This window comes from Neofelis nebulosa, chromosome 10 (assembly GCF_028018385.1).
Source record: "Neofelis nebulosa isolate mNeoNeb1 chromosome 10, mNeoNeb1.pri, whole genome shotgun sequence".
Lineage (NCBI taxonomy): Eukaryota > Metazoa > Chordata > Mammalia > Carnivora > Felidae > Neofelis > Neofelis nebulosa.
Window position 1 is genome coordinate 26,787,329 of NC_080791.1, and position 13,459 is coordinate 26,800,787.

A 13,459-nucleotide genomic window follows, 5' to 3' on the forward strand; every position below is an offset into this window, starting at 1 on the left:
TTTTATATAGTGACACTAGAAGGAAAGGAGAGACCTTGATCAGTGTATTAAATTAACAACTAGGGAATGAGTTGTGTGCCAGCAAGATCATAGTGCCACACCAGATGGCCCAGGAAGTGGAACTCCCTCCCTTGCAGACCTCGGGGGGAAACCCCAGCTGTCCTGTGTGATATTCGCTCTGTGCTCTAAGCCCTTAGTTCCAGTGAAGCTTGGCTGCTGAATTACATGAACTTCTGCATGTTCCCTGTTGTGTTATCTACACTCTGGGAAGTGGTAAATATGTTCAGCCTATTGTAATGTGCGCATTTGGTCTGGGATGTGAGTGTGGTGGTGTTCTTACCCCTCATGTGAGCTCAACAGCTCACCGTGAGGACACTGATGTCCAGTACCCTGCCCTGTGGTTCTTGTTCTCCTGTGGGCATAGGAACCGTCCTCAGTCAAATGGCTCCTTAATTCATCTGAAATATGACAATGTCCACACACGCCAAGACTGTGGGTGGTGCATTTTCAGTTTCCATTTGCATTTTTTCTCTCAGGCACTTATTACTCTGGTGCTTTCCCGTCAATTTACTTGATTGAAAGAATGGCAAATATAAAATTAAATTACTTTCATCCCTGCTTTTAAAGGTCAGAGAGACCTCAATCTACAATAAAAGCATCTTTCCATTTAATTTTTTTTCGTTTGGCCATGTTATATGGCTTCAAGCCCACATAATTAATCCATTGGCTTAGAGCACCCTCTTCAGGACGAGCATGGTAAGTGCCAGTGTAACCAGACAGGCATACCCGTCCTGACATGCCTCACTGTGGCCTTGGGGTGGATGTTAGCCCACCTCACCTTTCATTTCCACCCCAGAACCTTCACAAGTAAATGACCAGTTTTGATGGCTTTTTTTTCCTTCTTAAAAAGTATGAACAATCCGCAATTGTTGCATTCAGAAAAGGTAGTGAACCGTGGAACAGGGATGGTAGATAAGTCTTCATCACTCCTTAAAGTCAGGTTTATTTATACCTCAATGTAAAGTTTTGAAGGAATAACTAATCTAGTTAAATATGAATGAACTAGTTCTGTTATTCACCATGGTAATCATTTCAAGCAATTACTTCACTAAGCAAAATCCGTGAATGGCCCCCTCTCCGTGCCAGTCTGCTTTTAGCCAGTGATTTCATTCCTTTTTTTACCCCATTTAATCTGACTGGTGGTAAAAATGGACTCTTTCCCTCTTTCACTCAGCAAAACCTTACCGAGTATCTCGCATTGTACAAATTAGGGTTCTTTTGGGGCACCTGGGTGGCTCAGTTGGTTGAGCATCTGTCTCTTAATAATAAATAAACATTAAAAAAAATTTTTTTATAAAGAAATTTTAACGTTTATTCATTTTAGAGAGAGAGTGGGGGACACAGAATCCGAAGCAGGCTCCAGGCTCTGAGCCGTCAGCACAGACTGATGCGGGGCTTGAACTCACAAGCCGCGAGATCGTGGCCTGAGCTGAAGTCAGACGCTCAACCAGCTGAGCCACCCAGGCACCCCTAAAATGAATAAACGTTAAAAAAACAAAAAATTAGGTTTCTTTTAAGCTCAATTAGTACAGTTAGTTAAGTGCCTCATATAAAAATCAAATGAATAACTGCCTAGTGAAAGGTTTTAAATTTTGTTTTTAACTCAGAACACTCTCTGGATAAATTCTCAGATTGCCAAGGGGTATTACACACACAGTCTGCACATACTCCTATACAGCAGTCCCCCGTGATCGGAGGCTTTGCTCTCTGCGGTCCGCCGTGGCCCGGAAGTGAATGATCCTCCTGATGTATCATCAGGAGGTCAGTAGTAGCCTACCTTTATGTCACAGTGCTACGTCACTCATCTTGCTTCACGTGGGCATTTTATCATCTCACATTATCACAAGAAGAAGGGTGAATACAGTATAAGAAGGTATTTTGAGAAACAGAGACCCCATTAAATAACCTTTATTATAATTGTTCCACTTTATTATGTCATTGTTAATCTCTTACCTATGCCTAATTTATAAGTTGAGCTTTGTCATACAGGGAAAAAAAACCCAGTATACAGGGGACTCAGTACGGTCTGCAGTTTCAGGCGTCCATTGGAGGTCTTGGAATGTACCACCCACAGATAAGGGGGGACTGTTAGATTTCAGTGGTCAGTAAATAAGGATGGGGATTAATGGATTTCCTCTGCCTGGCTGCTTTGCTGGACTCTGCAGAGAATATACTTTTTCCGCTGATCTTTGCGGAAGTGTGTGCGTGTGTCCTGTCTGCAGGCTTTGTCCTGGCGTGGCTCTGTTGGTAACAAGGTCTCTCCACCATACTATACTTCCAGGTGATGACACATCTCCATGTGATTGAAGAAAGAAGGAACCAAAGCCTCTCACTGCTCTACAAAGTACCTTATGTAGCCCAAGAAATCCAAGAGGAAATCGGTGGGTGCTGCGTTTGTACTGAGGTCTGTGAGGGACTTTGGCCAAGACTCAAGGGTGGCAGCAGTACAAGGGCCAGGAAGCTAGGCATTAGCACTCCAGGGTTTAGGTCTGGAATTCACTGGGGCTTACGTGGCAAGCAAGGTCAAGGAGTAACCTGGGGACAGATGTACTGGCGGTGAGCCACAGAGCCTTGCGTTTCTTAACCTTTACTCTGTTACCGGAAGAAAAATTGAGGGTGTGAAATTGCAAGGGACCAGGGAGTTTCCTGTTGCCCTTTCCCCCTTAATTGCTGATGCATTTCAAGGCACCTATTTTACACACATTCTCACTTCCTCTCTCTCTTCTGGTCTTCTTTTTTTTTTTTTTTGTTTGGCAAATATTTATTGTGTCTACTGTGTGTCACAGAGGGGAAAATGGTGTAGACCGTATATCCTGGAGGTCATGTTACAGTATGAGACAGACAGGAAAACAAGAAAAGGAGTGCCATGTGGGGGCATCAAATAGGGTGGAATGGTGGAGAGTGGCTGGGTGGTCAAGGGGTTTGTCTTGGGCGCAGTCACCTGGGACCCACATGACAAGAAGGAGCCATCCACGCAAAGACCACAAGGGGAAAAACATTGTTAGCAGAGGAAATGACTACTACAGAGACCTGAAGATTAAGTCAAGTGTGGACACATTTGAGTAGATCAGTGTGACTAGAACATAGTGAGGGAGAAATGGGGCCAAAGAAGTTGGCAGAGACCAATTTGTTCAGAGATTTTAGCAAAATCAAGGAGTCTGGGTTTTATTCTAGGATAAATGGAAAGCTGTTAGCTTTAAACTAGGGAGTGACCAGATCTGAATTATGCTTTAAAAAAGAACATGAACTAAAGAAAAAATTACTTGGCTGCTATGTGCTATTAAAATTAGAAACCTGCCAGGAAGCAATTGTAAAAATCCAGGCGACAAATGCTGATCGTGGGCACTAAGATGGTAATGGAGGAAATAAACAGATGTGGGGGCTTTCGGGCACGTTGCAGACGAAGGGCGAACAGTGTGCTGCTGGGTTGGATGCCAGAGGTGAGGGACAGGAAGACATTGAGGGTAATGCCCAGCCTTCCATTGTCAGCAGCTGAGTGGATGGTGATGCCGCACTTGACTGAGGAAAAGCGTTCTCTTTATACATGATAAAATAGAAGTTGGACATTAAGTGGGGGTGTAAAGGGGGCTGTTCAGTGAGCTGGAGGTCGGGCAGTAGATATGAGGTACAGATTTTCAGATCGTGGCTTATGGATGGCATTTAAAACTGTGCCGTTGGATGAAACCACTGAACCAGAGTGAGTTGGTAAAGAAGAGGAGTTCTGGGGCGCTGGGGTTCCGTGGTGCTACAGGGTCGGGGGTGCAGGCAGGAGGGAGTTGTCCACTGCGAGCTGGCGAGATGCTCCCCTCAGTAGATCCCAAGTTCTGTAATGCCATGAGTTAGCCTTGTTCACACTGGTGGTCCCTCTGAATGCCGGTTCCCTGCCATGCCTCTCTTTGTCAGATGAGCTGCTTCAAGAACAGCGTGCAGACATGGACCAGTTCACGGCCTCTATCTCAGAAACCCCCGTGGACGTCCGGGTGAGCTCCGAGGAGAGTGATGAGATCCCACCATTCCACCCCTTCCATCCCTTCCCGTCCTTACCTGAGAACGAAGGTGTGTATGATTGACAGCGCAGCTTCTCAGCGGCGCTGGGGGCGGGGATGGGCCGGTGGCCTGCAGTTGGAAAGTTGAAGGTAGAATTTTGAACCTGGGTTTTGTTAGGGGGGCTATTTTCCTGGTGACAGTTGGGCAGGGAGATGGAGACTGGATTCATTTAGCACGTACTGTGTGCAGGCACCATGCTGGGTGCCTTCAGATCCTTGGCTTCAGTATCACCATGAGGTTAGTAACATTTCTCCCACTTTAGAGAGATGGTTTGCTGAAATCCTCTTTTTTTTTTTTCTGCCTGTCAGTTGCCTTCAGAGTGTATGACACCTTGCATGTGGAAGTCACTCTGCTGCTTAAAGAGCACTTTCACGTTATATTAGGTCATTAGCTTTTCATAACAAGCTGGGGAGCAGGCAGTGGAGAGACGACAGAGGTGACTTTTCAAGGTGATACCTCTAGTGTTGGGGGTGATAAGAAGCCATGTCCCTCTGACTCTGTCTGGCACACTTTCTTCTATTCCTTTGCTGGGTCTTGATGTTTAAAAGGATCTTTAAAAGCTGTGGGTCTGCACCAGAAATAAACAAGCTGCTCAGCTCGGTGCCCTGAGACTAGGCTGTGGAATCAGTTTCTATTTATTTGTCTGCTGCTATTGCTGCTGATGGTGGTGGTGATAAAAATAGTGGCCACAGCTATAGAGCCCTTATCATATGCCAGCTTTAGCTAAGCGCTGTGCACGGATGCTCTCATTTAATCCTCAAAATAGCCCTCTTAGGTAGGTACTGTGAGTGTCCTCATTTGGGGATTCCAAGATTTAAAGAGGTTAAGTGTCTGTCCAGGCTCACGTAGCCTGTGGGTGGAGAGTAAGGATTTGAACCCAAGCTGATGTGGTCCTGCAGTCCTGGGTACTGTCGCCTACCTCAGACCAGATGTAGCAGTGCTGGGACAGAGGCCTGAAGAAGGTACTGAATGGGGAGGATGGGGTACATCCAACTCGGCCTTCAGACTTAAACAGAATGCCTTCTGAACAAGTTACCCCAAAGGTACCAACTCGTACGGTTGACCCTGCGATAGTAAAACGGAATGTGAGAAAGGAGCCAGAGAAGTAAAGAGATCTCACTTTGTTCCTAAAACCTGCACTTACAAATCCCATACCTGCATGGGCTTGTAGGGTGGCCGTGCTTACGTATCCCATTTGGGGGTGAGAGCATCTCGGACAGATCCGCACTAGGACCTTGTCTCCTTGTTAGAAAACCACAATCGATACTGACTGTATTTTTGTTATTTTCTAAGAAAAATAACTTTGTGGGCTAAGCTAAATAATTTGGGAATCTCCCCAAATTTCCCCCCAAGACAGACCTACTTCTTTCTCTCCTACCTTCCAGTCATATGTTGTAGCTCTTAACTGCTGGTTTGTTTATGGGATGTGTCAGGTGTGTTTTTAAGGAAGAATACTTTTTATTTACGTTATAGAGAAATTCTAAGATAGCAATTTTGAAAGAAGCCATTTTCTTTCTTAATCTCCTTTTTTGTGCTATTTTTTTTTTTTTTTTTTTTTTATTGTTTTCCTTTCTGCTAGACACTCAGCCGGAGTTGTACCATCCAATGAAAAAAGGTTGGTCTGTCAAAGATGTTCCCTTTAAGACCTCCATTCCTTTGCACTTCCCCCATGTGTCGGGAGGCTCATTTTCTGTTTCATACCATCACCTGAGATTTTTCCACCTCATTTCTCCAGATGTGGCTGTGAGGGGAGCCAGAGTGGCCTTGGGTCCAGCACTTAGAATCTGGTGTCAGTGGTACTGGTTACAAAGTGCCCATCCTAAACTTTCCTTCTGGATATCCAGAGAATACAGAGTAATCAAAACATATTTTTATGAGACATTTCTTCTGGGTAGATTTTTTTTTTTTTTAAGTTCGTTTATTTTGAGAGAGCAAGAGAGCATGAGTGGGGGAGGGGCAGAGAGCGAGAATCTGAATGAAGCAGGCTTTGCGCCCATCTCACAAACCAAGGGATCGTGACCTGAGCTGAAACCACGAGTCAGACACTTAACTGACTGAACCACCCAGGCGCCCCTCATCCGGATAGATTTTTAAATGTATATTCAACTTAAACAGGTTGGGTGGAATTGCTAGTATATTTGAAAATATGCTTAATTTAGGGGCAGGTGGAGAGTCGGTTCCTTTTACCTCTTCCCCCCTGCCTATCCCCCCACTGCTCCACTACATCTTGCCCTTTCCTTTCAGCTGTACCCAGCCCTGTGTCTGTACCCACCTGTCTGTCGCCACTAGTCTCCGTCTTGACTTTAGCATTACTCAAAACACTTAGAAGCTGATGGATGGAACGGGTTGTGACAAGTGGACTCTTGCTGTGTGGTAGTGAGTGTCCAAGCTTCAGAACAGGCTGGGACTGTGTAAGCGCCACGCCGAGTGCCTCGCGTACGTGGCCTCACTTCATGCACTGAGCACACCTACTGGCCGGGGCTTTAGCTCTCTCTGACAGATTAGGCGGTTGGAGAAGCCTCAGACTGCATGATTCGCTCAGAGTCCTGACTGTAAGAAATGGAGGAATCCGAACTCAAACCCAGCTGCTTTGTCTTCAGAGCCTATGCAGTTTCTGTCACATAAAAGGCCGCTGCATTTCCCCAGCTTGTTGGGTGGTCCACAGTCCCAGGGTCATTGTGAATAAGTGCATATGCTTCATGTTCTCAGTGTGTGTTTTATGAGCCTGCTGACTTTGACCAGCTGTGGATGCACCACACGGTGTTCTCTAAGAATTTGATGTTGTGGTTTGTGCCACGGCTTTTTCTCAGAAGAGTGCAATTTCAATCCTGTAAAGATCACTTCTGTGTTAAATGCTTGGTTTTATTCTACCTGGATATGCCTCTTCTTGGAGGTGACTCTGAACCATGCATCCTAGGTATTTACAGATAAAGATGAATTTCCTGGAAGCTTACCTGGCTTTCGCCCACATACTTCAGTTGTTGTTAGTTGGAATAATTTAAACATTAACTTTTGTTTTCTTAACATCACTTGATTATGCCTTTTATAAAACCAAGGTGGTTTGGGTCAGTGTTTAAGAGAACACGTGAGTTTCACCACCAAAGGAATATCGGAACAGTCTAGACTGGTCATAGGACTTTAAATTAGTTGGTTCAGTGCCGTGTTATTTCTCATGTAGGATTCTGCCCTCTGACCTTTAAAATCCAGAGGAGGAGAGAGAAAGTGATGGAACGGTTAGAATTCACTAGGCTTGTTCATCCACAGCCTTGCTGAGACAGCACCTTTCTAGATTCTTCCTTCTCAGTCGAAGTGCACTATTGCTGTTTCAGTGGCATTTTGAGACGATAAAAGCCAGGCCTGATTTAACTTACCCTAGAATCAAGTTGGGAAATTGCTCTTTAAGGTGAAAACTTTAGGAAAAACCAGTGTTATTTTGGGCTGCCTTCTGATGGGTGAACGCATTAGCTAGCCCGCACATTCCACACCTGCAGCAGCTGTTACTGGTGGTTCTGTGTCAACAACGAGCCTGGTTGTGAGCCGGAAGGCCTTGCTGTGGCCGGGCCTAGTGTCAGACCGGGGACAGCAGTGCTTGGCATTTACTCATGTTTGAGTCCTACTCACATGCAGGTGATCACCTTAGAATGAGGAGTGTGCCATCCAGTTGATCTGTTTATAAGAGGTTCAAATTGCGGACGTTTATATTGAACTGTGTATCTCATTAATGAAAAACTCATAGAGTAGGTAGAAATCACATGCTTTCTGAAGCTAAAATAAGGAGGATCACTCCTCACTTTTCCTCTGCCTGGGTTCGTGCTGGGTTCAGTCGAGCCGCATCTTTGGATGCTGTCATTTGGCGTGCCACACACAAGTGATGTCGGCTCAGGTGATGCCTGACCTTGACAAGAGGAGTGTGGCTAGTCTTGCTCCCTTTACAGAAAGGAACCTTCCACCCTCGTGTTTGAATTCTCCCTGTCTGTGGAATGCTTCCTTCCTGCTCATTCTTGAATGACCACTGAAGATGTGACATCTGTGATCCAGGCCCTCAGAGGGTTGCAGGCTAGAGGGAGACACAGAAGAAAATGAGGATAAACAGTGATTTCGAGTGCTGTAAGCTGGAAATGTCTCCCAAGAGGAGCTGCAGCTTGAAGGACAACTAGGAAGGGTTGGAGGTCAGGGAGGGTATTTCAGGCAGAAAGAATTGCCTGTGGGATAAAATAAGATGCTTGAGACAAATGTGCACATTCATTGCTGGTGTGATGGTTCTTCCATCCAAAGGGAGCGAGCGCAGAGTGTTGAAGGAGCAGGTTGTGGGCTTATAGGCACTCGGTAGTATCACATACGGGTATTACATGTTTTTCTGTGCTAGAATGCCTCTGAACTCCACTTCTGTTTATCTTACAATAAACATTCTCTTCTGAAGGCTGTCATTCCGTTTTTCCAGGTTGGATATTAAGTAAGCACTCTCTCCTCCTCCATTAAACTCATCGGTCCTCTGAAAATGCCTGTACCATTCATCCTTATAGAGCACAGTGCATCCTCAAAAATGGGAACAAAGTAGCCTATCATGTCGCAGCGGGGGAGGTGATCAGTGAGGGCCCTTGCTTCTGTGAGGTTGGCATGAGATCAGCCCATCCTGGGAAACGCTCAGCTGTGATCTCTCTCCACACAGGATCTGGAGTGGGAGAGCAGGAAGGAGGACTGATCGGTGCTGAGGAGAAAGTGATTAACAGTAAGAATAAAGTGGACGAAAATATGGTGAGCCATTTGTCCCCTCCGCCCTGCCCTGTTTTAATTTTGAGACTAATTAGAATGAGTGGCATTGTTTTAGAGGCTTTCCAAACGAACCTCCCTGTGTTCACCTTCCATATGGTACAAGATGGGTGGGCTCCAACTGGTCCCACAAATCTGCTGTATTCTTTAGCATCTGGGTATGAGAAGGAATAAAGAATTACTTTTCAGCCGTAGCTCTCCTCTTGCGATACAGTGGGGGAAATATATTTGTAACTAAAGATACGAATAAAATATGAGAGGCCATTTTCAAGTGAGTATAGAGATTTAATAACTTGTAAATGGAATAGAGTCGGGTTTGGTTCTTATATTGCCTTTGGTGTATACACACTATTAGTTATTCTATCATTTTCTATCACTGATATTTCTGGATTATTGTCAACCGAGTTTTTTTTTTTTTTGTTTCATTTTGTTTTTTTAATTTTGAGAGAGAGAGCACAAGCATGCACGTGAGCAGGGAGGGGCAGAGAGAGGGAGACACAGAAACTGAAGCAGGCTGTAGCTTCTGAGCTGTCAGCACAGAGCGCGACGCGGGGCTCGAACTCACGAACTGTGAGATCATGACCTGAATCAAAATCGGACACTTATCTGACTGAGACACCCAGGCGCCCCAATATTTATTTTTAATTGTTTTTAACATTTGTTTATTTTTGAGAGAGAGATAGATTGTGGGCAGGGGAGGGGCAGACAGGGAGGGAGACAGAGAACCTGAAGCAGGCTCCAGGCTCTGAGCTGTCAGCAGAGAGCCCGACAGGAGGCTTGACCCCGCAAATCGCGAGATCATGACCTGAGCCGAAGTCAGCCGCCTAACTGAATGAGCCACCCAGGTGCCCCCTGAGTTTGATATTTAAACGTGAATTGTTGGTAATTTATCCTGTAATGTCACTCCATAGTGGTTACCTAAAGGAAAAGGCAAGTGGAAGCACTTAGGGAACTAGCTGCAATACAGTAACTTGTGTCCACACTTGCTTCTTTAGGGGTTTGGTGAGTGGATTTAGAAGGACGTGACAGAACTGCTTGGTTAGTGGGTATCCTCAGTATCCACCTCCCTCCACCAAATAATAAGTGGAGTAGAAAAGAAGCTCCATTTATGCTTAATGTCCCCTTCCACCCAGTTGCTGACATTTTTGTACCATTTCAGGTCATCGACGAGACCCTGGATGTTAAGGAAATGATTTTCAATGCCGAGAGGGTTGGCGGCCTGGAGACAGAGCCGGTACGTACGTGTTCAGCTCCGGAACCTAAATGCCAGGTTTCCCATGAGTCTCGGGTGCTTCTCTCTTGTCTTCTCATTTCAAGTGGAAAACGGAGAGACGCTCGGTGTCTCAAACTCTCAAAGACCCCCATCCCCAATTTCCATACTTTTGGGTAAGAAAGCTAAAATTAGGATCTCGATGGAGATTGGAAAAAGTGGGAGTTCTCCTCATAGGGATAGTCCCTTGGAAAGCAGCATCTCAGAGTTCCCTCAGTGTCGGAGTCACGACTCTACAGGGGCCTGGTCCTCCTTGAGCTGCTGGTCTCCCGCTCGCCATCTTTCACATTGTGCGAAGAGTCGCTGAGACCTTGTCGCACATCTACTTTGTTATCGTAGGAATCCGTGGGGCCACTGCGGGAGGACTTCAGTCTGAGCAGCAGCGCCCTCATCGGGCTGTTGGTCATTGCAGTGGCCATCGCCACGGTCATAGTCATCAGCCTGGTGATGCTGAGGAAGAGACAGTATGGCACCATCAGCCATGGGATTGTGGAGGTGAGTAGCAGGGGCTCTCTTGTGACTTGGCCTTGAGGTGGTGATAGTTTGCTCTGTGCAGTCAGGGAGGCTTATGGAATTCAGACATCTTAACTTCGTGGGTGCTGCACTTCAATTAAATTACTCACTGGATTATTAGATCATGTTTTGGAAGTCAGTCCCAACTGAATTATGTTGGTCCTATCACAAAGGGCTGTTGCCAGCTCCGACGGTGAATGTGAGGAAACCATAAGAGCATTTTATGCTGCAGAGGGTGAAAACTTCCTGAGTGTTTTCTTCTTTCAGGTATGTTAGATATTTGAGAATGAGGACTGTTGATACTCTTTTTTATTTTTGTTCTTGTTACTGGTTTTTTTAAGGAGCAAACCAGGTATACGACCAATCAGGCAACCCTGGCAATCATGAATCTTAAAAATATGAAATAGAAGTAATATTTTTTTTAACGGCGGAGAAAAGCAACAGGAAATTTAGAGCCAGAGCAGGCTGTTTTCTGTTCCGTCTTCTGCTGGTTCATAATTAGAACTGTTTACCACTCATTTTGTGGTGGGGGATGGGAATGGCCGGGGTGTCTTGGTTCCAGAAAACAAATACAGTAAAGAATATGGTACGGGGCACCTGGGTGGCTCAGGCGGCTGAGTGTCCAACTTCGGCTCAGGTCATGATCTCACGGTTTGTGAGTTCGAGCCCCGCGTCGGGCTCTGTGCTGACAGCTCAGAGCCTGGAGCCTGTTTCCGATTCTGTGTCTCCCTCTCTCTCTGCCCCTCCCCTGCTCACTCACTCACTCTCTCCCTCTCTCTCAAAAATAAATAAACATTAAAAAAAAAATTAAAAAAAAAAAAAAAGACTATGATACCCTCTGGAAAATTGGTTCAGATGTATGTCCACCTCCTGCTGGACACCGACTTCATTGTGGAATTTCAGAGCTGGAAAAGACCCCAGGGATCTTGGGGTCCCAGTCCTTATTTTCTAGGGAACGCTCCCCTGTGCTGTCCTGAACAGTAAGTAGCAGTACCGAGACATGGTCGTCACCGTGGTGCTAGTAAATTCAATTCACTCTGTTCTCTAACTCGGACCAAGCTTTCAGGACTTGCACTTTCAGAAGCCTCTCTGACCCTCTTCTTTTCTTTCTCCTCCTCCTGTGTCCTCCCCACCAGCTCTTGTGTGGTGTCCCCAGTGGAAATGGGACACCCGGTTGACCTCGCTTCCCAGGGGAGTACACAGCAAACACCTTAGGTCTTCTGACGTCCTGTGCAATTCTGTTGTGGTACAGTGCAGTGATATTCCGTCTCTGTTCCTCCAGGTTGACCCAATGCTCACCCCAGAAGAGCGTCACCTGAACAAGATGCAGAACCATGGTTATGAAAACCCGACCTACAAATACCTGGAGCAGATGCAGATTTAAGTGGGAGAAAGCAAGTGGCAGCGCCTGCTGGGGGAGGTGCTGCAGGTGGGCTAGAAGGGGTCCAGCATTTTGGATCAACTACTGGACCAGCAGTGCTTCCAGAGGATTCATCTGATGTGCAGACCTTCTGGATTGTTAGGACTCTAAAGTACTACTGTAGAATCACAATCTCCATTCTTTTAAATGGGTGAAAAATGTTAATATAACAATATATGATATATAAACCTTAAATGAAAAAATGATCTATTGCAGATATTTGACTGATGTAGTTTTCTTTTTTTAAATTAATCAGAAATCCCACTTCCATTGTATTGTCTTACATACGCGCTCTGTAAATGGGAAATGTTGGTTTTTGGTGATAGACTGTATATGCAGGCCGTTCCAGCTGTATTGTATGCGTCACTCCTTTAGGCTCATTCACTGTCCTGGTTTTTATTAGGAAAAAAAAACCCCAAGAAACCTAAGGCAATATTCCCTTGTTAAATGAGCTAGCTTTCAGAAAGTTGCCCAGAAACTAAATGTTAAGGGGAACCGTGATTGACCGTTCAAACACTTCATGATACTCTTGCAAAATTATTTTAAAGGACCAGTTCTTTGGAAGTCAGGTGTTCCCAGTGCTGGGTACCTTGGTGTCACAAGGAGGTTAAAAGCATTTGAGCCCCGGCATCTTTTAGTGAGAGCCTCACGTATACAGGTTAGGGCATCCACTACTGCTTTCCTTCTGAATCCAGTTCTTCCACAGAAATTAGCCTGTAGTTTGTATATGACGTTCTTCCACTGTCTGCCGTTACTGACCGTAGCTTTTTACTGCTCACTTCCCTTCCAAGTAACGTCCATACGTGCTGTCTTTTCCCCTTTGGACATTTTCCCCCGGAAGGCACTGGCCCTCAACCCTCTCCACTGTACCTTGACTTCTCTGCCCACCCTCGCCTGGCACCAGCCTCTCTGCTGTTCAAAGACCACAGTGGTAGGTGGCCATGCGCCTGGGAGGGAAGGTGGGGGGCTTGCTTTGACGTGCAAGGAGGATGTTCCATGTTTTATGCAAAACGCTCTGTAGACACCGTGGAAAATTTTGGAGATTGTTTCCTTCACCTGAGTCTTTGTGATGCTTGTATAGTGGATGATGCTCACAGCTTTTTCTTTTTCTTCTGTTTTTGTTTCTTTCCTTTTTTTTTCTCCTCCCCTCTCCCCCTCTTTTTTTTTTTTTTAATTCTGAAGGTTCTGGTAACCTGTGGTGTATTTTTTTCTCTTTTCCTGTGACTTTTTTTTTTTTTTTTGTCTGTCTTCTTCTTCCTCCCCTTCACCTTATCCATGTGTCTTCCCACTATGCACAGATAAAGTTCACCCACAAACTCCTTAATCTGATCTGTGGAGAATGTACAGTTTAAACACATCAATAAATACTTTAACTTCCA

General features: G+C 45.4%; 1 protein-coding gene across 4 annotated transcripts in view; it reads left to right on the forward strand.

Moving 5' to 3' along the window:
• APLP2 (amyloid beta precursor like protein 2) overlaps positions 1–13,459 on the forward strand; it is an 87,100-nt gene extending 73,641 nt beyond the window's left edge. For 2 of the 4 annotated variants that reach the window (XM_058687319.1, XM_058687321.1), the window contains 7 exons: positions 2,342–2,441; positions 3,964–4,116; positions 5,687–5,722; positions 8,777–8,862; positions 10,037–10,111; positions 10,487–10,642; positions 11,943–13,459. In XM_058687319.1, coding sequence (XP_058543302.1) covers positions 2,342–2,441; positions 3,964–4,116; positions 5,687–5,722; positions 8,777–8,862; positions 10,037–10,111; positions 10,487–10,642; positions 11,943–12,044 — 708 coding nt within the window. In that variant the 3' untranslated portion in view covers positions 12,045–13,459. The remainder of the gene's footprint in view (positions 1–2,341; positions 2,442–3,963; positions 4,117–5,686; positions 5,723–8,776; positions 8,863–10,036; positions 10,112–10,486; positions 10,643–11,942) is intronic. The other 2 variants (XM_058687322.1, XM_058687320.1) reach the window with 1 other exon arrangement.